Source organism: Falco naumanni, chromosome 9, assembly GCF_017639655.2.
Source record: "Falco naumanni isolate bFalNau1 chromosome 9, bFalNau1.pat, whole genome shotgun sequence".
NCBI classification, from domain to species: domain Eukaryota; kingdom Metazoa; phylum Chordata; class Aves; order Falconiformes; family Falconidae; genus Falco; species Falco naumanni.
Window position 1 is genome coordinate 3,324,585 of NC_054062.1, and position 25,681 is coordinate 3,350,265.

Sequence of the window (25,681 nt, forward strand, 5' to 3'; positions counted from 1 at the left end):
GTGATTTCCACTGATACCCATAGGTGATGGGCAGGCATGCGGCTAACAGCAGAAAGTGTGCCTCTGCGAGCGTGGTTTAGTATGTGGGAGTGTTTGTGTATGCCTGTGTATACATGTAAGCAAATGGAAAACAGGAAAAGTTCACATTTGTTTATGTACAGGGTGGGAAGTTGGCAGAGCATAATGGAAGAAGACATAGAACTAAATTAAGCATGGGAGAGAAGATGGTGTTTATGAATTATTAGGCGATTGGAGATGAATATGTATGGGGGTGAATAAGACAGAAAACTGCAAATGAAAGTTATTAGGTGGGGAGAACTCTAGCATATTTAATTATATGGATTGTGAATAAAAAACAGTATGGAGAGAGGACCCTGTGGGCATCAGAGAAGAGTGACTGATAGCTTTGTGGCAATGGGCTTTGGTCTAATCCTGTCACCTGTGTAAGGAGGGGAGATTTCCAGCTACAGCCTGCTGTTCAAAAATAGAAAGTTCTGGTGTAATGATATGTCATGAAAGGCAAATGATTCTTATAGTTTAGTGATAAAAATAATAATAAAAAAAACCCATTTCTTCTCCAAAAAAGAAGCGGAACAAAATATCTGACTTCTTACATAGACATTTAGGTATTTGCATGGCCTGGTCTCCCTTACTTCTACACAGTTTGGGTACAAAATTGCTATTGAACTATTTATGCTCACGATACCCCATGAACTATGAGGGTAATATCCTTGTCCCTGGTTAGAATATAGAGAAGGGGAAGACAAATGCCTGGAAACATATGGTCCCTGCAACAGCAGGACGGGGAGCCACCTCTCCAGACCCCCACTGGAGCTGTGAGGCCACTCTTCCCCCAGCTCCCCTTTCGGACAGCCCAGTCCAGAGCAACCTGGAGCTTCACAACCTTCCCCTTGGCTGAGGACAGCAGAGGAGCCCCCGGCTGTCCCACCCAGGGCAGCACCAACAAAGCAGCTGTGCCCAGAGGAGGTCAGCAATGGGAGCACGCCTGTCCCAGGGGTGCCATCCAGCATCACGCAGCCATAGCTGGAGGCACGCCAGGATGGAAGCACCAGAAAGCCACGTTAGGAGCGCAACGCTCAAGGCACAAGCACTTTCAGCTCACCCTGGCCTGATGCAACTAGTGTTAAAACCTGACTGAGCTGGATGTGGCATTTCATGTCTCCACAACTGGAACCTGAGATACTTATACCCTGCTGAACTGTTAAATGCATCATATTGGCAGCAGCTAAGAGTTTTAGCATTCCTTCAGAGTACCCACATTTCGGAAAAATATATCTGCTAAAGGGATGATATGTGCAATACTTTGGGCAGTAATCCAGTACGATAGTGAGGGAGAGAGGAAGGAATGCAGGAACAAAGCAGGGGAAAAAACCAAAAAAAGAATTCATTCTCTCCCATATAGTTATAGGGCACCAGGGTCGATATTACAGACTATATCTGGAGATGTCAGTAAGGCAAGCTCTGCTCCAAGTGTGATAAAAGTGTGATTTTTGACCATTTATTTTCTCTCCTGCCTTCTCTCGAAGCTGATGGCACCCCGGCAGTGATAACCTGCTCTTTCCACTCTGCTGTCAGGCAGGTCCGATGCACGGCAGCTTTGTACAATGCTACTTAAGGAAGTGAGAGAGAAGAACTTCTTTAACATTAAGGATGTGAACAAACACTCTTTTAAATTTATATCTATGGTCTTTTAATGACCTTTTCGAGAACTGAGTAAGCCACATTGATCGCTGCAGCTTCCGCCCGTGGGGAGGCAGTCTTATTAAAAAGCAATGACTCAAGCCCTCTGCTTAGAGGGGGAATTAGGATGTGCCGTGTGAAATACCATGAGGGCAACTTTCCTGTCTGCTGTGGCAAGTGACGGATGCAGGGTCAGGAATATAAAACCCTCTAATTCTTTTCCTGTTTTTACTGGGGAGGCTGGGCAGTTGAGTTAACCTTGCTGTGTTCCCCAGGCAAGAGATCTCTGCTTTTAGTTTGGGTGTTCCTGTAAAACTTACAGGAAAAAATTACACCTCTGGAAGTTGTTTTCTACTCAGATCAAGGTGAGTTTAAAAGATCATTGAATTTATAAAAGCAACACGCTTGCCCTGGAGTGCCAGCAGACCTGCAAGGGCTGACAGTGCCCCAGCCCCATCTGCTCTGTGCCTGCTGCAGGGCTTCAGCGTCTGAGGACACAGGACCCACTTGAGATGCAATGAAAGCACCGAGGGAAAGCAAACATCCCATGCCTCTCTCCCTACTACAATGGCATATATGTTTTTCCTACTACATATCACAGCAGGGAGGGTTTTTATACAGCAAAGACTTGTTTCCAACAAAATTGAAAATATACATAAGACTGATCCCAGCTTCTGCCCTATGAAAACATAAATGGCCAGAAAGCAATGAAAGCAGACAGCATTCCTGTTGCTTAAGGACAGGACAACAAAGTCTTAGGCATCCCCAGTTAAACTATGGTTATTGCAGGCAGTGTCATGTGAAAGAGGCAAATTCCACACCTCAAGCATCCTCACCAAGGACCCATCTTTGACTTTGAACAGCCACCAAACTCCTGAGCTAAACAACAGCATTTCCTGGACAGCTCTCTGCAGCCCAGAACAAGCTCCGGTCTGCCAGCACCATCCCCGCTGCCCTCCAACACTGTCACCTTTGCTCTTCTTCAATCACAAGGAAGCCTTGCTGAGCAAAACAGGAAATCTGCTGGTGGCAAACAGCAGTGACCCCACATCTTCCCTTGTTGCAACGGTTTGGATCAGCTGCTCGAGGTGCACTTGAATACAACCGCACGAAAAAGCTGAAGGTCTACGCCACCTCCTGTCCTGTCCTCCGCCACCTGGAGCTGTCCAATTCCTCCCCGTATGCCGCTCGCAGCTGCCAGAACACCCAGCGTCATTTACAGAGGTCCTGGATTACCCCAAACAGCCACTAACTCAGTGAAGAAGCACGACACTTCTCAGACTTGCTTAGAGCCTCCCAGTCCTAGACACTGAACCAGGGCTCGGTGTTTCTAGGAGGAGCTAACACCACTCTCTTCATTGCTACTTAAGAGTCGGTCATTATGCTGTGCTGCATGTTATCCCTTAGCAGTACCACTGCAGTGTCTGCAGGCTCCCCCAGCCTCAGGTGCTCCAAAAGTAGCTGATAAAGAGTAACCCAGGGGATGAGGTTGGTTTAGGACAAGGCAAACAGATCTGCTCCCCAGGTCCCATTCTTTTTCCTGCATTGCCATTGACTGTACAACAAATATGACTGTTTTCTTCTTTTATCTCCTCTCTCACACACGCTCCCCCTTGCCTTGCCTTTCCTTCTTTTAATAAAAATGGCATGAGAAGCACGGCAGAAGATAATAAAGAGAATTCCTGCCTGGCTCTGCAGTTGGGAGAAAGGAGGGGTGGGATGCTGTAAACAAAAGAAGGATGTCAAAAATCCTGAGCTCTTGCGACGGGCTGTTTTTTCAGCTGTGATCCGATCTCTTGCTGTTTGGATAAGCCCAGTGACATGGCAGGTGCAAAGGCCTCAAAACAAGTCTCCTGCCTCTCTCTCAGACACTGAGCTGACTCAGAAGACATAAATGCCAAGGAAGTAGCCTTGGAGAGGCTTTTCTCTCTATCCATGATGAGACAGGTTCCAACAGGGGTGGTGGGTTTGCTCTGTGTCCTCCAGCACATTGTTTATGGTTTGTTTACAAGCAAATCAGAAGAGGGTGGTTGAAGTACTAAATGAATACTCATGGGCTGGATGGGAGAGTGGGGATGGTACGGTGGATTTCTGCTCCCAAACCCAGCTTAAACCTGGACTGGGTATTTCTGAGGAAGAAAGACAGAGCTACCAACGGCCTGAACAGGCAATCTCAGTTGAATACTTGGTGAGGTATGTGTTGTACCATCAGGTGTCTCTACTGCCTGAAGCCCTGAGTCTCATCATACAAAGCTGTGGCATCAAGACAGTGTCCAAACTCAACTTTTCCTTCTGACTCTATCAGAAAGGTATTTCTACTAATGCCTAAACCAACCATTTTATCCACTTACATGATACCGTGGAGACCACGCCTATTTAAGATTGAAGGCAAGGGTCGAGGGACCAGCCTGTTAGGAAAAGGAAAAAATCCTTTGCTCCATTAAATACTTCTAAGAACCAAAGTCACCACCAACTCTCACAATCACCACAAAATCAAAACAAGCCATTAGTTTACAGCTCTGCTCTCACTTACGCCGGTGTAAAACTCAAGCAACTTTAGGAGACCTGAGCAAAACAGTCCAGGCTTAAATCACTGCAGCTCAGCTGCTCACCTCTTCCTCTGAGCTGCAAACGTGTGCATCTGCTGCTCAGACCAGCTCCCTGCCTGCACAAGATGCCCTGGCACAGGACTACGTGCTGGTCTGTAGCACCTCGCTCTGAAAGCCAGGTCCTGCTTAGGACCTCAAACACATTTGTTTTTTTACAGTGATCATTTTCTTCTGTCCTTCGTGCGAGAACTGTAAGTTTTTTAAGTAGCAAGCATATAGATATATATGTAACTGATTAAGTCCAGCAGACTTTGATATAATCGTCCAAGTATTTGCCCTGGTACCAATTTAAAACACAGTAGCATATTTAATAAAAAACTAAGTTTGCAGCCAAGGCCTTAAAGATATTTCCTGGGTTTCTCTCAAAAGAAAAAAAAATTACACGTTAAAAGGCAATTTTCTATTCATGTTTAAACAACAACAACAAAACCTATGAATTTTTAAGGTGGATGATATAAATGGGGGATCTAAATGAGATTAGGTTACAAATCCTGGGATAAAGGAAATCCTGGAGGCCCAGGGCCTCACATGGGTGTTTGCACTAGACAAGCAATTTCACGGCAGCACACAGGTTAAGTGTCAGAGCACCTGGTTGCTATTAGAAGCAGGGAAGGAGGGGGGAAATCTGTTGTGTTTGCTTCTTCACGGCTGCGCTCAGAGCTTAAGCTGAGATGGGAGCGCTTCTCAACACGAAGCTCAGATGCAGCCACCACGGGAGGGAAGGCTGTTCTGTTCTGACTGTGGAAGGAAAGATCCGGGACACGACATGCAGAAGGCCCAATTTCCGACTGGTGGAAACCAGCACTTCCCTATTGATTTCTAGGGACTGGTGCCAGTATCTACCACCCGAGAACAGTGCTCCCGTGCAGCAGCATGGCAGGGAGAAAACAGTAACACAAGCGGCGGGCAGGTTAGGACAGATGAATGGCTTTAAAGGCCGTCATCATCACTGGCAACCCCCTGCCTGTTGCATCGTGCCTCTCGATGAGCACTGCCTGATTACTCACAGTGTTATCGACATCCCAGTTGTGCCATGGCTTTTCCATGCAGGACCACCAGCAGCAGCAGCCCTGCAGGCTCCAGCGCTGGTTCAGACCACACTGCAGAAGTGCCTGGTGCGCACCCTGCACAAGGGTCTGGGACCCCAACAACTGCCCCTCAGCTTTTGGATGACGACAGTTCATTGCCGGGGCTGGGAGCACATCTACTGCCACCCTCAGCCCCGGGCCAGTTTGCCAGGTTCAGCTCTCCCTGTGGGCAGAAGCCTCTTCCCAATTTAGGGCTATCAGCTTGGCAAAATAATGTTTTTCAGCTTCTCTGAATCCAGACCTGACCTCTAGGATTTACTTTCAACAGGCCTGAGCCAAGACCTGATTTTCAGAACTTAATACCCTCCCATTTCCACGTAATCCCACCAAAATGGTAAACAGAGCCATGGGAGCAGACACTCACAGAGCCTGATCCAAAGGCTCCTGAAGCCAGGGGGAGTTATTATGTGCATTTTCAGTGGGGCTTAGATTGGGCCCCAAGTGAACACAGATGTTTGCAGTTTTCTCTGGTTTCACCTCTACCACCCCTCCTCAAGGAAACCCCAGCTGGGAGGGTAAGGGCGTGGGGGCTGGGGCACTGCTCCTCACAAGGAGGGAGGGAGCCTATAGGTACACGTGCCTACGCATGAGCGAGACGTATGTGCTGTCACACAAGCCGCACAGCAGAGCCCACAGAGATGGGCGAGGAGATGAGGTGACTATTCCAAAGGAACAGTTTGTCATTTCCCTCCTTAGGGGCTCTGTGTTTTGCCTTAAGCCACTTCAGATTATGAGAAATCCTACTAGCTGGTCTCCAGTGGCATCTTTAATGGTTTAATAACCGAACATTACTGAACATATTTCCACTAGCCTCTTTCTAAAATCCCATCATGAGCTAATTTCCCCTATTGTCATTACATCCGCAACTGGTCTTACATTTTAAAAAAATCTGTACCACTGTGAATAAATGAGCTGCTTTACTGCCCTGAGCTCTCAGGGCCAGTATTTTTAGTACTGGTTGATAATTTGGGGTGTCCAGTTCCAGGCACCCTCTCTGGGGTACAATTTTCAGTGAAGAATGAGCTCTACTTCCAGCTTGCCCCTCCTGTCACGAAAAGCTCCAGGAAAATGCTGGAATGGGGGCAGCAGCAGGCAGATGCCCAGTGTCACCATGCATTGAAGAAGCTCCTGGCCAGAAAGGCTAAGATGAAGTTTGGGTGAAGCAACCACAGGATGGGTGCCTTGGGCCCGCAGTGCGCTCAGTTCATGCCATGCCATGTGATGATACACCTAAAAGGCTTCTGTCTTGTCTGTCGCTGTATCCAATGAGGTATTAAGGACAGCACAGGTATTTTAGTCTCACTGCAGCGTTGTTTCCAAATCCTTGCCTCTTTGAGTGTAGTTCCACTCCAAATTTAACAGAGACTTGGAACTCATTTCCTAGGAAAATACATTAAAATAAAATGCCCAGGAAATGATCAGGCCAATAGTTCAGTAAAAGTAGCTGAAAAAAGCTGTACTGGCTGACACTGCTGATAAAAAGGTAGGTAACACATTTCTGCCTCTTCTGCGGTATTTGAGGCTCACTCCAAGTTTTACAAGAGAGTTATTTTTAAATTGTTGCATAACACATGTCTGTCCAATATTTCTTTCCTCAATCAAGCAAAGAAAATGCATTTGTTATTCCTGGGAGATTTCTGGTGCTTCTTATCTTATTTAGAGCCCAAAATAAAGATGCACACAAGAAGGCAAACATCAGAGAGAAATTATTATCCACGAGATAATGCACAGACTAATTTACCACATATCTGAGACTGTTTCACCTGCAATAAATTATTTTGCCCAGCAGGAAAAGTCCTGTTTGACCTTCTTTTTTTTTTTTTTTTTTTTTTTTTTTTTCCCCCTGCAGCTGAAAACTCTGCTACTACTTCTAGGTCGTGAGTTCAAACTCCACCCTGGCTGGGAGTGATTAAATATATCAGTTTCTAATAGTATTATTTGGTTAATAATAGGACAGCCGTGAATGTTTGCTTTTTCAGGGACACTTGCGTATGGCTAAGTTATAGTCTATGGGTCTGATCTCTCTACAGATCACGCAAATATCACCCAAGAGGTACAGTGGAGATGTGAATCGAAAGTGGCAGCAGTCCCTGTGGAGTCTTTGGCTGGAGCAGAGCTGATCCCGAGGCCAAGCGTCGTTCCTCAAATGGGGCAGTCCCTCTTTCCTGGCTCTTCCCATGCTCTCAAGTCATTTCTTTGCAAGAGGCAGCTGGGGGTCATTCAGAGCAATCTCACCCTTCAAAGATAGACCCAGGCTGAAAAATTCCTCTGGACTGCCCTGTTTCAGGATCACAAACCCATAAAGATATCAACCTGCCCTTACTACCTTATTCTTGCATCATGTGCGGCCGAGCCAGAACAGGAGCTACGGATTTTGTCGAGTGCCAGCTATAGTTACAGCGTTACATAAGAAACCGCAACAGCGAAGAATCACAAATCTATCACTACAGCTGGCACCAAATGGCATCTTTGCACAGGCTTAGTGGAAAAGCTGCCTACTGAATTGGCACAGACCGTCAAATTGTTCTTTCTCTTCTCCAGGGCAGGGTTAAGGCAATTTGGCAGAGGCCGGTAAGGGAAAAAACTGCTCTATCTGTTCTGTGTGTGGGGTCAGGAAGCAGGTTTTATTCTTTCACAAAGATAACCTGGCACCTTTAATGAAGAAAGCAAGAAAGAAGGAAAGCCACCAGAGTGTGGCTTCCAGCTGTCAAGTCACATCAGCCAAGTGGAGATGTATAATCCCTGAGAGCAGTAGCACTGCTAGCCTCTAACATTTAATCGTAAGCTCTTTGAAAGAAGGCACCTGGTGTATTTCTTCTGTAAAATGCCCGGCACACTACTGGCAGCTATAAATAATAACAACCGCTACCTCAGTATTCAGCAGCAGAACATATGTGAAGGAAGGATGCAGAAACAGTAGATGGAAAAGGAGCTTCCTCTCGACGGCTTGCCAAACCCTCAGTGCAGAGCAGGTGTACATGCTGCTGTCTGGCATAGGGAGCAGAATCAGTCACCCCTGCCCAGTCCCAGCTCCCTGCTGCCATGCAAGCCAGAGGTGAGGTCACATGGTTTGGGAAAGGAAATAATTTCCCAGGAGGATGTTGTCGGTGAAGATGCTGCTGGATGGAGGAGTCTCCTTCCTACCAGCATTTCACCTCCATCAGGGTAGATGAAGCTGTTACCAGTTTCCCAGTGTTGGAAGGGAACACGTGGGACAGGCAATTGTCCCATCCTTTTCTGTTCTTTCACCACGAGAAATTTCCAGGTTCATCAAGCAGAAACAGGGCAATCAATACTGGCTGCACAAGGAAGGAGCTGCCAAGGCAGCCAAGGCTAGACAGGGCCTGGGAGAGGCACCAAGACAGATGATGCTGGCTAGCAGGCTGCCAGCACCTCCGCTAAGCTCGGGGACTGCTACACTCTTCTACACCAGCTGAGTATTAAACTTCACAACTTTGCCAAAACTGACCACAGGCAGCTCCGATACACTCCGAGCTCTTCACTGACAGACGGAGGCTTTCAGACAGTGACAGCACGGCTGCTAATCCAGCTGGGAAACTAGGGTCAGAGAGCAACAACTGAAACAGTGACTCCTTAATGCAAGGATGGTGGATGAAGAGCTAAACGAAAACTAGCAGTGCTAGTGTTGCACCTGAAACTGGAAATTATAGGGATAAGGGAAACCTGGTGGGACAGAAGGGTGTTTGCTTCCTGGGAATGCTCAGAATAGCTCAGTCCATGCAGCACTGCAAACTAATCTTGGGGAAGCTTATAGGAATGAGCAAGAAAGTGTGAATAAATTTGTTCCTGTTGAAGCTTGGAAAAAGTGTTTTTACTGGAGATGAGCTGTAGACTTTCATATGGATACAGATAGGGATCTCTAATATATTACTAGAGAGAAATAATACGAAGAATTGTGCAGTTATGGAAAAGAAAACTAGATGCAGACTAAAGAACAAATGCTTTTAATAATGGCATGTCTCTGGTACTGCTAGCTGTGAGAGCAGGCATCAAATACTTAGGGACTCAACAAGAGATGACACTGTCCTGGTCTTAACTCTAGTAGCTGGAACAGGTTGGATTGAAAGAGAAATTGGAATGAAAATGGAAATTTGCCTTTCAGTTATCACATTGAGGTTAACTAATAAGCATTTCCCGCAAATAAAGATCTGAACCTCAAAAGTCCAAGTATCTGCAGACAACACAGAACTGGCAAATAGGCTCAGTCAAGGCAGAGAAGGATGGAGTTATAATGTAGAAATGACTAATTTACAGGACTGGATGTCTCAAAATGGTGCATATGGTGGTATAAGACAATATTATGCATGTTAGGATCAAGAAACTCAGAATACACTGGGAGCTCTTTATCGCAGGTGAGACGGGAAGAAGCAATTGGTTGTTATTTATTCAATTTCAAGACAACTATGAACCATGAGTGGGATGTATCCACAAAAAAAGTATACAAGGTCCTTGCACGCATCAAGGCAAAGCATTTCCAGGGTAGCTGGTTAAGTATTCGTGCACAAGGACATCTGGAATACCATATACAGTTCTAAAGCCTGTTGGGAATCCAGATGTGTAGCATGCCGATATCACACGGACAACCTAGCAGCTCTTGCAGATAAATCTGGGCATATAAAGTGCTTTCTTAACATTTCAGCCCTATCTTAGATACTCCCCAGTATTTCCTGGCATATCAAGAGAGGTTTGGCATAGTAACTGCGGAGGAGGGGTAAGCAGAAGATGGTGATAATATGGGCTTCAGCTTTTTGGTGTTGGGAGAACATCCACCCAGTGATCTGTATCTCGTTTGGGTGGAAATATGGTCTTAATTATCTTCATGACAGATGGATCTGGCAATTCATTTCAGCTGCTTTAGATCATACATTCCTCTGGCTGGTAGACCTTCAGAAAATAGAGGAATAGATCTTCAAGATGAAGGAAAGAATGCCGTAATAAGGATAGATGTCACCATGAAAGTTTAGTGTTGTATTCGGCAGGGACTCGGGTTTACATATCATCACTGTGATATTCATGCAGTCTTCCTATTGAGTCCAGGGGCTAAAAGGGACACCAATAATTGGCTGTAATGAATTATTACTCACTCTGAATAGTCACTGCTGATTCTCCAGCCTCTCTGCTTGTTCACATTAGTCGGAACCTTCAGACTAAAGAACTGTTTTCAGTTCATAGAACTCCTTCAACCACTCATCGCCTAGAGTTACCGACAAGTCACTGATCATACGCCCTTCTGATTAACAGTAATGGTAACCAGTAACAAATGGCAAATGCATCAAGAACGCAAATTTTGAAACAATTATTTTGCATATAGTACAATGCTGAAGTGCAACGCTGAGGACCCATGTGACAGCAGCCCTCCAGCTACCTGTGGTCTTGATGAGGGTAATTTCTCAGTCGTTCTGCAAGCACGCCCCGGAGCCCGAGTGACAGCCACACTCCACTGTCTTAGGTGAGGAGTTACAACACAGTGAATGACATGGAGTTTACAAGCTTAGCACTGAATGGAACTCCTGATTCTAACAAAATATTTTAAAATACTGTATTTACTTCAGATGATGACCAGTCCCCTCCAGCTATTATCAAGCAACAGAAAAGGTTTAGCCATAGAATGTAGGTGTAAAATAGGCAAACACGGAAGAAAAGCATATTCCCTAATGTGAGGCAATGCAAGTTTCTCTCTCTGTCTCTTTTCTTTCTTTTTCAAGTAAGAATGCAGTATCTCTAGGTGTCACTTAGGTACTAAAGCTCTACTCAGTGTAGGAATGGCTCAGAGGAATGTATCACAGGACAGCACACTTGCTCCTCAATGACACTCAACTCTGCAAAACCAAAACTCGTACCAGGGCTTCATGCTGGGATTCTTTCTAAGGTTATTTCAGTCAAAGCCTTTGTCTTGAAAAAAGCCTAAAAATTACACCACACAGATGACCTGATCCGTCACCGTCCACCACATTTTGAGGTTTCCTACGAAGTCTGTGGCAGAAAAGTTGGGAAAATTTCCAATTCTTAGAAACTTTTCCAGTTATTCTGACAACTTTCCAAAACTAATCTTGGTGTCTTTCAGCTTGGCCTGCTGGAGGGGAGAGCACGGATCTTGCCAGCACACCCGGCTGCTCACTGCTTGCAGCTTTGGCTTCTGAGAGTGCAATGGGGAACACGGGCTGCTCAGCCCAGACTGTCCCAGTGGGACTGGCACCTAACTGCCTGTGACATCCTCAGGAGAACATCTTGTTATAGGCACTCACTTGTCACTGAGGTCTTAAAAAATCAGTGGTTGCTACAAACAAATGCAAGAGCAATGATTACATTCCAACTGCAATGATGTGAGCATAAAAGTGCTACAGTGAGGGCAAAGCGAGGGCAAAGCAATTACTACATTCACTATTGTGACTATCTTGCACATTATTTCTAGAGAACAGCCAGAGTGCAACCCTCTATGCATGAGCACAACCCACACTTTGGATTAAATTGTGAGCTGAGACTTTGAGACTTGCAGATGAGGCTCCTTCCTTATCACTCGCTGTGGTGTGAAGACTCAGCAGTTCTGTGCTGCACCTGGCCTGACCTCTTTTTTTTTTTTTCCCCCACTGATTTATTTAGCTTTCTGCTGTCTTCCTAGGCTCTGACTTTCATTTTGTGTCACAGATACCAGCAATTCTGGCTGTTCATACTCAGTGGAATTGAGTGTATCTTGCCTGGTTTCTGTAAGGTCCAAGAAAAAGGTCCTGTCCCTTAGAAAAGATTGTTAGCTTCAGCTTGAGCCAAGAGCTGAGATTAAAATCCAGCTTGAGAACAGAAGGTCTGGCATAATTTTGCATTTCTTAATAGAAGGTTTCCACTGTTCTAGTTATTTACTCTCCTCTGTGGAGCACTCAGTGCTGACTAGGCAAGGGCTATCCATTAAAGGCTGTCTCTCCTCTCAGCTTAAAGAGAAGTTCCCTCTCTTTGAAGGGAAAAAGGTAGGAGAAATTAATTTTTCTTTCAGTATTGCCACACCTGGGGAAAGGATCTTGCTCACAGATAACAGTGCAAGCAAATATTTTCTTTGGGAGAAAAAAAGACAGTGAAGATCAAGGTCAGAGGAGGCAAGAGCAAAGATATGCGACTGCCTTCAAAATAACCTTCCATAGAACACGTGGGGGGGGGGGTATTTTATTTAATATGGAAAACACACAAAAGCATAAAGGGGTACCTGGCTTGGGCTTACGGAGAGATAAAGGGGCTGCAAAGTCTGGTTGCACAGATATGCTGAATTCCAGCTGTACAGGATGAGACAAGCAGGCAGATGCGAACAGGCTGCATCTACCTCCACACAAACATACCCACGCAGGAGCACAGCCCAGCACCTCTGTCCCCGACTTCCCTGAAGCATCTTCATCCCTCCCTGCTTACAGAGTATAAGGACCGTGGCTATTCTTTGCACAAGGTGCTAATTCATCTTGCTTTTGCCTCTAACACGTAACTGCAGCTCCATGCAGTTTCAATGGATTTGTCATGTGTCGAGGTATGGCCCAGCAGCAGCCTGGACACAGAGCGTCAGCCAACGGATCTGTGTGACCCCATCACCAGAGGGTATGGATCAATGCCGCGCACGTATGAGGATAAACAAATCATCTCACTTTTCAAAATTTCAAACACATGCAGAAGTCTTCAATCAAAACCAACTACAAGTATTTAAGACTCCTCGCCCAGTAACTAAAGGCTCCACTGTCCAAGTGTCTCATGGAAGATCACTGGCAGGATTGTCCCTGAAGTCCCTGGAAAGACACAGGTGACCCGAGGCCAGCTAGGCTGCAGGGTTTGTTTGGGATCTGGCGGGGTGGCTGGCTGTGACAGCCGCCAGGAGCATCCATTTCTGCCTCCTGGTCACAGGTAGAGCCCAGAAGACTAACAGATTTTGTGTTTTTTAGCTGGCTGTGTAACTAGGTGAGACATACAAACAGGTACAGTAACGTTACCCCTGTGATTTATTCCATGACATGCAGGAAAATTGTCATTAAACCTTGTCTACTGATTTAATTACTCTTTCACTTCTTCTAGCTGTAAGCTGGAAGTGACCCACAAAATCATAATAAAAGACAAGGGAATAGAACTCAGAATACAAGTTATGTTTTGGGCTATTTTTTTTTCTTTTTTTTTCTTTCACACTCTGTTATGAACTCGAAACTGGACCTGATTCTGTGGGAACTTGTGCTAAGGTATGCAAATATTTCAAACCAAACCAGTCCCATTTTCCAATGAGAGTGGGCCAGGTTTCAGGCAAAGATGCTTTCACAGCAAAACCTTGGGAAAATTCACCCTTTTCCATGTTTCCAATATGCCAATATTCATTTCATGCTAAGTGTTGGAATAAGGCTACAACCCAAGAAAGCACTTAAGCACATGCTTAACTTTCAGCACATGAGTAAACTCAGTGATGTCCTGGGTTTTTGCTTTTATATTCATTACTGTTAGTTACCTTGAATTTTTAAATCTGTAGGGACAATTTGCATCTTCTGAGCTGTATAATTGGGCCATGAAAGGGATGGTAGCTCATGATTACTGAATTGTTAATTAATCATTTTTATTATATTTAAACATGCTTTAGAAGACCATAATGATGTATGCTTCCTTGATATTAGCTGTACTAATTAGATCATCTTTTCTAAATTAGAGTGCAGTTTTCTTAGCAGGTTTCCTTTTATCTGGTGTTCATTTTTCAAAAGAGCTTCATGTTATTCCCACAGATGAGTGAATCTTTTCTAGGGAATCATGCTATGTAAAAGACGTTTTTCTTGCTGCTGTGGAATACCTATGGGTGGATCACGGATCTTTTGCAGGTTTTTTTAAGAATATTTCCTCAACAGTCAGGCATTCCTTGACAGATGAGCATAAGTGCACCTGGGATGAAACTCAGTCCCTACAACAAACTAGTGCATTGGCATGTTTACTATGTTAGAACAATCTCACTCCAACACAATTTGTTTCAGTGACATGTGAAAGAAGGAAATGAAAGTGGTTGAAATACATTTATATACCTGAACATACTATTTTTTTGCACGCATTCTCAAACAATTAATTGGTGCTCCAGCACTGAGAGCCATCTATCTCCTCCATCAAAATATTACTTTCAAATTATATTTAAGGAAACGATGACCATGTTACTCCAGAGGTCCTCATTTAGGTTATCTTAAACATTTAACTTATCATAGCTTAGGGAGTTTGCATATCCTTCTGGGTTAAGGAAAGCCTGAATTTCACATCTCTGCACAACTAGCCCTGACATTTCTCACAATCATTTGTGAAATCTCAGGCTATTTCACCTGAGTGTGATGGTCCTTGTTCCATAGGGAAACTATTAGAATATCCTCTCTTGGTGATACTTGTTACATCTATCTAGTTCAAAATACTAACAGTCAATTTTAATACTGGACATTACAGGTTATTGTTCTTCGGCTCTCTGGAAAGCGGAAAGCAGTACTTACGTGTCGACAAATCTTCTGCTGAGGTTTGAGATGACAACTGGAGATCCAGACTGGAAAGGAGGCTCCCGAACCACTTTGTACTGGATGGGTTTGCAGTCTACACACAACATGCTGTGGGGGACAGAGCTCAGCATGGCAGCATCAATTTCCAGGTGCTCATCCAGAGTGTAGATCTGGATCCCATACACCTCCTCACCCACTTGTCCTGCATCCAGCTTTATGGTCAATGGGATATCGCAGAAGACGTTCTGCGGCCCGAGAGAAATGTTCTTCCCACTGATGGTGAGCAGCTTGATGTCATTCACCGCTCCACTGGAGTCCCAGTCCGGGGAAACAAATGTCACCCAGACTGTGAGGGACTCTGGAGTCAGGGGATAACGAAACTCCAGCTGCAGGTAGCAGCCCTGAGGCTCAGGACAGGCTGGGGGCACTGTGTGTTGGTTGACTGCTGAGTTGGGACTCCAAGTTCTGACACTGGATTTACAGGGCTGCTCAACATCAGGGTGCCCTGGAAAGAAAGAAGGAAGCAAAGACAGGGAGCAAAAGAATTTAGAAAACATGGGTTATCATTAGTATCAGTCTTGAAAGACAAACTGGTGGCAGAAGAGCTTATCTGTCCAGGAAACTAATTATTTACTTGAGCAGAACAGGCATGGCCAGCACAGAGAGGACAATTATAATGCCAACGTCTCCTGGCCAGGTGAGAAACGCAAAACCAGTTTAAGTGCCTAGCTGGACTGGACACCACACAACACACACTGCCAGGGCATCTGCCCTGCATTTCCTATTTCTAGTGCCTTCCCCTGTGCCAAACAATGATATTTTCTACTCCTTCCACTTGGTAATTTACCTGATAAACAGAGTCACTTTGCCTTCAGTTCACCTCAGCGCCCCTACTTATTCCCTTGCCTCTCACTCTGAAGTACAACCTTTCACTCTTTAACAAAGACAAGAAATGAGCTTTTGTTGATTCCAAGAAGCTGTTGCACTGTGCTGTTGAGGGGCGACTCCTATGCCATTTACAGGCTAATCTAGCACGCTGTGCAAAACCCTTTTTTTTGGAGGCACGTGGAGCACAGGTCTGAGCTGTCGCTTTGGGCTCGCTGTGATGAAACAACAGGCACTTGTACTTTTACGTTTCTCACCGTTGGCTATGTTCAACTACATGGGAGGTACTACTAAAAACTAATGAAAGCCACAATGCTTGCTGGGTTCCCAAATACTATGGTAACATTACAATTTGGCACAGAGTCATGGACTGCAAGATCCAGAGAGGTCAGATGGGTGGAACAGTTGGTAACAGAATCCAGTGAGAGCTATAAATTCCCTCTTCTTTCACAAATAATCACACGAAAAGGGAGCAAGCAGCCCAGGGAAAAGGCAAAGTACAGAAAAGAAGGAAGGGAAAAGTAGAGATAAAGAAAGGTAAAGAGAGGAGAGAAAATGGAGGGGACAGAGGAAAAAAAAAAAAAAAAAAAAAGAGAGAGCACAGCTGTTTGCAACCAAGGAAGAAAGGAAGATAAAGTACTGGGCAAACATGAACAAACAGGACATCACTACTAATTTAAAGAGAAAAGGGCAACGTGTGAAGGTTATTCTTATTGTCTGTGATCCAATGAAGTGTTAGAAATGTGCCTCTCTTGTCAAGGGAATTCTCCTGCTCATACCAAATGAACCCAGATGCAGAATAGATTTCCTGGTATCTCAGGCAGTCCCTCCCCGCCACCCAACGCAATCGTCCCGCAGATGCACAACTTCTAATGCTTCTCCCTCACCCGCACACATGCCATAGCCCTCCTCTCCTGCCCGCATGCCACAGGGCAGCGGGAATGCCACTAACCTCAGCATCTGGAGAGACCACGGCAGAGAGATATTTTGAAGAAAACCAGAGTTCCATTTAACACACTCAATTTTTTTCCCCCTGGCAAGCTCGCAAGTGCTGTGTATAATCATTCTGCAGAGCGAATACCCCCTTCAGCTCACGTTATCTCACAGCATTCGCTGCCGTCCTCATGTGCCTGGCTGGGACACACAGCAAGCTCCTGACTGCAGCCCTGAGAAGGTGGGTTTTAACCCTGGTATCTCAGAGGGCTTTGGAAAGATCTGTGAATCTTATCACTGCCATCTCACAGATAGGAAAATGGACTTGATTAATGACTCACAGCTCAGTAATGTTTTCAAAAGTGGGCTCCCCTTGAGTCCCTGCAAATTCACCTCTGCCAGTTCAAGGCTTCTGTAAGACTTAAATAGAGAATAAACCTACATGTTTGGGTAGATCAGAGTGTGAACCCTGGAGTTACATGAACTGGACCCAGCCTCCAGGGAGTTTAATGCATATCATTACCCCAAAATGTGATCTTGACTGTAGTCATTCATAGACTAAAAACCTCAATGAAACTGGGTTAAAGAGATCCTTTCTTAAATATCAGCAAACACTTAGACCTGGGTAAGAAACGTTAATTTAATTGTGGAAGAGGACAGAAACCTTACTCCATGTAACTCTAGATTTCTACAGATGGGTATATACTACACAAATTACAAATATTTGTATATAAAAAGGAATGGTGTAGTAGCTATTCTGCCCCTGTAAACTCAGGTTCTGAAAATCCTTAGGCTTATGAGGTCGTCAGTGAGATGGGCCATTGAACATCTCACACAACATCACGTCTTGCCTAACAGAAAATGTGAATGTGAGGCTTGTTCTCTCCTGGTCAGAGAACAGGAATGGCAGGCTGGGAGGGAGGCTTCCCCAAAAACATTGGCCACCGCCACAGCCCGATGGGTCAACACAAGCCTTCATCACGCTGTTAAGTGAAGCGGTTGGGATGAATGCCCCTCTGTTGCCCCAGCACATGGACGGAGACTTGACACTCTTGTTTGGGGTGGCCAGCTGGGATCAGCAGCCTCTCAGGATGCAGTGACTGTCACAGCTATGAATCACTTGCCACATTTCTTAGATGGTCAAGACAGAGGAACCATCCAGTGGGACTCTAATGTCCAGCTGAGACAATTCCACTTGCAAATACAGAATGAATCGCTCTTGAGTGACATATTGGCCACTGGGAAAGGCAGCAAACTAGAGAAGCCTAAGGCAGCAAAATTTTTTATTATATTCTCACACTTCTCTTTGTCAATAGTGAGCCAGGCAGTTGGAATTGACTGATATATGCATATATTGCACAGTAAGCAAAGGTACCTACTTGGGTTTGAGCCAAAATCACCTTTCATACATAAAATACTCCTTTGACCGAGTTGTGAAGGTGATGTAAGGTTTGTTTATCTAGCTGGTGTTGCTGGTGAGAATCCAGGTAGGTTAGAGCTTTCTTGCTCTATGGTGAAGGCAAAGAGTAAATCAGAACTGCCTGATCTCCAGTGCGTTCCCACAACCACTGCCAAGCAGCAAACAACCCCTCACACAAGGGGCACAACTGGCTCTGAGAAAAAATCACAAAATATCTCAGCCCAGGGGATTGGACTCCACCATGCTGGGGCACAAGCAGGGACCCAGGAAGGGAACAGTCCCCACGGCAGAGTTTTGCAATGGGCACAGCTCACACGTGTTCCAGAGCACAGCTGGTGGCAGCTACCTGGGGCAACTGTGCAACGTTAACAATGCTGTGAGACTTCAGGAAAATGAAATCAGACCAACCAGGTTCTGAGCTGCTTCAGACACACGTGAGAAATGTGGTTTTCTGGTAAGAAGCTGGATGAGTACTACGAAACATTTTCCATGACTGCCGTCTCAAATTTTAAAATGAGTTCATTTTGGCCATGCTTATGCCTCTTTTGTATTCACTTTCCATGAACATTCAAGCAGTTGGAGATTTACACACATGAACGCTTGCAGAAAGTGAATTTAAAGCTTGCATGCTTGAGTACTCACAGATAGACAATTAAAGAAGCCAGACAATGATCTAACTGTGCTATTTGTAACTCAGACCAAGTGCAAATAGGCAGAGATCCTGAATGTCAGGGAGTGTGGTAGTGATGACAGAAAATTACAGAGCAACAAATACCATACACTTGGTATATTTCTACCCTAAAGTGGAGACAACTCATTAACATAGTAAGAGGATAGGATTCCCAAATTTTCTTTCCAGAGCAAACGGCACAACAGCAATTGAATGAGACAGATAAGGATCAGACTGCACCCTTCATAGTTAAGAACATGCAGGCACACACTGTAAGAAGAGGAAATTAAATGCAAAATGCAGCTGAGTAATAAATCTTAGAGTAGCTTAGTTTCTCTAGGAATGATGCCGCTGGCAAGACGTGTGAGATCTAGAAGTTTTCAAATCAGAGCTCGTTGGAGAAATTTTGATGGAACAGCGTATCTCAATGGAATATGTAGTTCTCTCAAAATCAAAACACTTTGCAAAATTGGGTTTATTTGGCCAAAATTTTACTCTGAAAAAGAAAGTGGGAAGAAAGTTCTAACAATATTGGAACACTGTGTTTTGACATTTTTGGACTTTGAAACACTTTTAATTCTGATATTAAAAGTTGCTTTTGCCCTGTATTATATACTAAAAGGGGTTATTTTCAAATGTCATAACTTAACCAAAGTTCATGAAAGAGGAATTATATGAGCTAAACAAAACATTTTGGCCAGCCTCAAACACTTTTTGTTTTTAATTTTCCTTCATGGACAAATTCAAAAGTTTCAGGTTTTGTTCCAAATGCAACCAGGTTTCAAAGTCTTGTAATCCTTGGCTAAGTTGAAATTCCACCTTCCACCCTGCACTACTACTGCAAGCGATCCAAATTTAGCTAATCCTGTTTACTTGATCATCCAGTCACACTTGCAGCCGGAGCACTGCTTCCTCGGACAGAGCTCTTGAACAACATCCACCCAAGGGGCAGGCTCGCTCCCGCGCTGCCCAGCAGCCTTGGCCCTTGGATGTCCGTTCTGGGGGTTGAGTTGGTGTGAACCATAATCTCTGTTGGGCACCCACCGTGGGAGATGGGTGCATAGGGTAGGACATACTCACTCACATGTCTTGTCCCATCAGGCAGCTTTCTTTTGGAAAGAGCAGATTATTATTTCAATCTGCCCACCACAAGCTTGCCACATCTGCTGACCTTAGGACTAGGGAGGGCTCCAGGGTTCCAGCACTGCATATATCACCGTATTAGCTTACAAATAATCTTCCTCGTAGAGCAACTGCCACGTGCTCTAGCTGCAGGACACAGAAGCCCTTAATGTAAGGAGGTATAGGCATAATGAGTTTGCAAAATCCAGGGATTGGCCTTTTGAGTTCACTGAGCTCATCTGTGTGTTTACAGTGAAGTCTGGGTCCGGAGTGTGCTGCTCCCAGAGGAACAGCTTGTGATGGACAGATTGAGATAATATTCTACTTGTCCCAAACCGTAATTTGTGATTACTGACCTCTGCCTGGTATAATCTTACACACTGGCTCTACCACATCCACCTACTTACATCATGGAAGGTACATATGGAGGAGGATTAATGATGGAGATCTAATGGCACTGTACAACCAGCCCTGCAGACCGTTCCCCCTCCAACATGCTCTAAGAGAAATGGTAAGAATGACACCTGAAGTAGACAGGGCTTGACGTAGACACCTGCCTTCATGCTGCAGAGTACTTGCCCAGAGGGCCATCTCCTCTCAGCCTGTCTGCCGGAGCAGCCCATTACTATTGAATGGAAGGGAAGGCAGCAGAAATCAGGCCCAAATAAAAACCAAGCAATTATTCACTTTTGGAGTTGGAGTAGAAGGAGTAAACAGCTCCCCTGAGGAATTCATCTGGCAGATGTGAATGATCAGCATTTCTTGGCACTCTGCTGCTTTCTGAAATTCAGGTTCAGCCTCTGGAATTCATTTAATTCATGGGCAGGGTCAGGACACGGGGACCAAAACACAGGTATTTCAGCCAGTGGCATTACTTCAGGGCACAGTGTACTCGATCTGCTACAAACAGGTATGATCAGTCACTCCCGGATTGTCCCACTGGTTTTGTGGCTCTTTTTTTGCTCTGGCCCATCTTGTCCCTCACCATGTCTTTGTCCCCAGCCCTGTGACTCACCTTCTGCTTCCCGTGGGCTCCAGTGCCCAGAGGGATCGCAGGGCATCGGAGAAGAGGCGCTGAAGGCGTATTGCACCAGGACTCTTCCTTCTGCACACAGATCACATGCTGATCCCACTTCTCTAGGAGGCCAGGAAAACAGGAAAACACACCAACTTAGTAACAGCTGAATGAGCTGCTTATTCAACTATATTAAAAGCAATAAGACTTTGAATTCAGTTTCACTTAACCCTCTTTTCTCAAGGCACTGACAAGAGTGTTTTCTGACGTTGACCTTCTGTAGGTTTGGGCTAACAGCCTGTGTAGACGGCATCTGTGAGTCCGCCATCCAACGTGAAATGACAGGAACCTGTGAAATCACACTCAGCTATATCTTTTTTTTTTTCCCTTCCTCCCCTGCACTACAACTGGATCAAACCCTGACAAAAGAAAATACGTGTTGCTTAGTGGTTAGAGCAGAAAAATTGGCCTCAGGAGATTTCAGATCTATTTTTGCTCCCACCATGGATTTATTGCTTGAACTTGTAGTATCTGTAGGCCTTGGGCTTACTGGTGATTAGAGGAGAGAGTGAAGTCCCAGGCTCTGAGAACATCAGACAGAGCTGCTCTGTGAAGCACAGCTTTGCTAAGTATGCAAGGAGCCACTTTTGGAGGTATCTCACAGCCCAGCTCACCAGCCTGGCAAAGGGGTGGGTTCTGAACATACAGAAAAGAACATGCCCTTAATCCTTTTTGCAGGGGAAACTGGATTCAACACCTGGCAGCTTTGATACCAGTGGATGGCTCTTTGAACTGGAACATCTTATGGCTCCACGCCATCAGATGGCATGACATGGCTTTCAGAACGGCACTTCACTGCCCAACACTAACGTTACTTCACCTGCACATCACTTCCAGTACCAGCTACAGTCAATAAAGTGCTATGAGCAGAAGCGGTTGAACAGGAAAACCCAGTCAAACACCGATTCACAAACATTTTTGCTAATACACTCACAAGCTCTGGGTTTAAGCTGATGTAGATCTGAGTAACTCTAATATCTTCCATATCATTAAGCTGATTTATATCACCTGAGGATGCAACTCACACAGTTCAGCCCTACGTTCCTCAGGTTCATAAAATTTGGAACCATGTATGACCCATAATGTGTAGTTATTCATCCCAGTAAGTTGTTTATTATGCAGAATTCATTGTTCTGCTTCAAGGAACATTGCCCACTCAAAAGAAAAAAAAATTAATTACCTTAATGATTAAAGGCACCTAGGAAAGGATGGAAGTTTTCAGCAAACAAATTGCGCGTAACACACAGTGTACTCTCTCTCTAAGCTATCCAAGTAAGTATGGATTGAGTCATCAATTATTATAATCAGCTATGCAAATTCTAACCATCTCCCATTGTGCAATTTATTTCAGCACTGCTTTACGAAGGGCACTGTGATCCTCAGGCAGAAGTTATTCTGGATCCTCAGTGAGGACACCAGGACTGTAAATCTACTCTTGCAGCCCTCCCAGGCTGTGTGATCTCCTTTCCCATCGGTGGTACAGATGACACGCTCAGCTTCTCCACAGCTTTGCATCTCCTATTTGTTGACAGGGATCTATCTGAAAGTCAAGTTTCTGTTGGCTTAATTAGGTGGAAGCAGAGATTGTCAACAGGGGGGGGCTTGGAATGGAACCGGTGGTAAAACTCATATCCATTTCAATATGGCCCACAGCCACCCTACAAAGAGACGGTAAATGACAGAGCTTGCAGACAGTGCAGAAAGGGATGCACCTGCTGAAAACATCTGAAGAATAAAATGTGGCAATGAGGTAGAATAAAGAAGAGGGAGGCAAAGGTGCCCTCCTCTTCCTTGCACGATCTGTAGCACCGGTAATGAACAAATTTGGGCATGTTGCGAATACCTTCTCTCCCTGTCTCACTTCACCCACCTGCACTATTGGTATGACACTGTCTCCCTACTTCATTTCTCAGCTGTCTATTCAGCAGTGCTTTAAGTGTCTAACTCGGCTTGTCTAAATAATATATGCAAAAGTATTCAAGAATCCAGAATAAAAGGTACTGAGAAATCAAAACGTAGGATTATTATTGTGCAGTTGTTTTTCAGACGCAGCCACCAACAGTCAGGATAGAAGTCCCTGCAATAGTAATCTCTCAGTTTCTCTACAAAGAGACTCCTGCATTAGCACTTGGTCCTGGATGAAGACAGGGCTTTGAAAGCCAAGTTTCCACAATTAGGACTGCTTTTTACTCAAATTAGCAGCTATACAATTTCATCACAGGCTGCCATGGTGGAAAAAACTGTAGGCTTATGGACAAACATTTCCTTTTACCAGCAAGGACTTGGAGGTAAGAGAAATCACAAGGAGCATCATGTGGGAAAGGCTATGAGCAAACTTTCTCTTTTTACTTTTCCAGTTTGGGAGCCAAACTCAACCCTGATGTAACTCCACTGACTGAAAGGAGTTACACAGGGGATGACTCCTGGGTTAAAGTTTTTGGTCTGCAGACGCTTGCACACAAATCCTACAAACAGCCATGAATGTCAAAACTAATTATGGCATCACATTTACAGGCTTATGAAATTCTAAGCCAGATCCTTACACCTTATGCAGCCACTGACATCAAGACAAAATGAGCGTAAATTGTTTCAAAACACTATTAATTAGTTAACAATAGCATATCTGACAACTTGTACAGTGGTGCACATGACTCCCCAAAGTGCAGGGTGATGGAAAATCTAGAGTTCTCTGTTTTCTAATAAGCCAAATACTGGGGAAATTCCAGTTTATGAAGTTCAGAGTGCAGGAGGAATTAATTCCTACAGCATGATGTTTCAGTGTGGTGGATTCAAAATCTGAAGATTACTAGTGAAAAACAGACAATTCTCTTCAGGGCCAGCACCAGTTCAGTGGGGAACTCAAACCCAATAAAAAACTATCATTCCTTTCAGTAAAGACTGCCTGTTTTCAGACTAAATTGTATCTGCTTACTTGAAATTCAGAATTGATGCTTTCCCCCTCTAAGGCACTGAAACTTCCCAGCAAGGTTTAAGCAAGTGATTATCAAGCCCAGCCATCTAGATCTGGGACACCATACTGACCAAAATGTTTGCTTGCTAAGAATGAGATAGAATCAGATTCATGGAAATGAATGCAGTCACCTCAATGAAAACTTGGAAGACCAGATGCTTTCAAACTTTTCTGTCCAAGCAGAATTTTCTGCAGAGCCCTATTACAATAACTGTTTACATCCTGCCTACGCATATCAAACAGGAGGCGCATGAATGGATGCTTAGCGACAGCAGATGAACGCATCTAATAGATGCGGTCAGGAAATGAATAGGGTTTTCTTTTTCTCCCTTGTTTTCACTTGTTTTGTTGCCTCTATTATTATTTTATTATTACATATTATTATATGCACATGTGACATTTTTCATGCTTTTATTTAATGGGAGGATGGAGAATGGTATTCCAATCCTGTGTGTAGTAGCTACAAGAAGAAATGCTGGTTCTTGATATGTTTGATTGTTAGAGATGTTTAGAAGCTCAACCAGCTGGTGAAGCTTAGGGTCAAACACATGCTGGCAAATGTGCAGGTAAATGACTCTCTAGAGTCATATAGTGGACACCAGTCGAACACACTAAATAAGTAAGGATGCTATATCAGGAAGAAAAGCACAGCACTCCGCACACAGCTCCTGTGCACATCTTGCCAAGGTGTGAGGACACAGGATAGCCAACCCCAAATTTACAAAAACTATGAGTTAGCATTACTGTCTGTCCCCAAATCCATGTAATTAATGATGTAATTCCTAAAACCGAGGCCCTAAGAGAAAAGCACCTAATATGTGGCAGCTGTGACAAAGCTGCATCTAAGCAGGGAAAAGGCACATGGACTTGTACTTCCATGCTTCACGTCCCTTCAACCGCAGACCTGTCAGGATCTCACCCATACATACAGTGTTACATTTTTAAACACGAGGCTAAATTTTCCTTTCTTAACTTTCACTAAGCAGAGGTCACTGCCTATGCATAGCTCTAGAGAATAAAAGGGGCATAGAAGGAACCTGAGTTACACTGAGTGCCTACAGTAGCATTGTCATTTGGATGAGGAACGAGATTTTGAAGGAAAAATCTTCATCTTCCCTGCTTAAAGCAGGCCTAGTGCACGGATGCTGGACCCATTTCTGCCTGAATCCAGAGTGGACATGTGCTCCAGGACCACACCTGATGTGCTACAACTGCTGATGGGGCCAGGCTGAAACAACCCCCCGAAACCCCTACAGTGTTGACGTCAGGTTTTCATTAACAACTGTTTTGCGCTGGAGATCTACTTATATTGGGCCACAATACTTGCTAATGTAGCCAGAGCCATTCAGCCTTTTAAGGCAGTTCTACACTGTCAAAACAGCATGGAAGGGGCCTCTGTGCATTAGAAACCAGGCCCAAGGCACTCAGCAGTTGAGTATCAGTCTTCTGTTTTTTACATGAATAGTCCCATTGAAGTGAATGAGTTTATTCATTCAAGTGAGGCAAGTAAAATTTGGGCCATGGTGTGCACTTTGTGTAAAAATATCTGCAAAGATTTACAGTATTCCCACACACAGATAAGATTATACTTGGCCAATTTTACCGCCTACTTGTCTTGCACAGTGACCCAATTTTACAAATTGATATAGGCATGCAGCTCTAACCGAGCAGCGCTGGGCACATCGGTGCTGGAAGTTCAGCACATGAGCTTTTCCAGTA

At 44.6% G+C, this 25,681-nt stretch overlaps 1 protein-coding gene across 1 annotated transcript in view; it reads right to left on the minus strand.

Annotated features, from left to right (window-relative positions):
- The window catches only part of PAPPA (pappalysin 1), a 181,831-nt gene that overhangs the window by 91,501 nt on the left and 64,649 nt on the right, over positions 1-25,681 (minus strand). The window contains exons 6-7 of the mRNA XM_040607353.1: positions 20,932-21,053; positions 14,884-15,391 (exon numbers count right to left, since the gene is read on the minus strand). Coding sequence (XP_040463287.1) covers positions 14,884-15,391; positions 20,932-21,053 — 630 coding nt within the window. The remainder of the gene's footprint in view (positions 1-14,883; positions 15,392-20,931; positions 21,054-25,681) is intronic.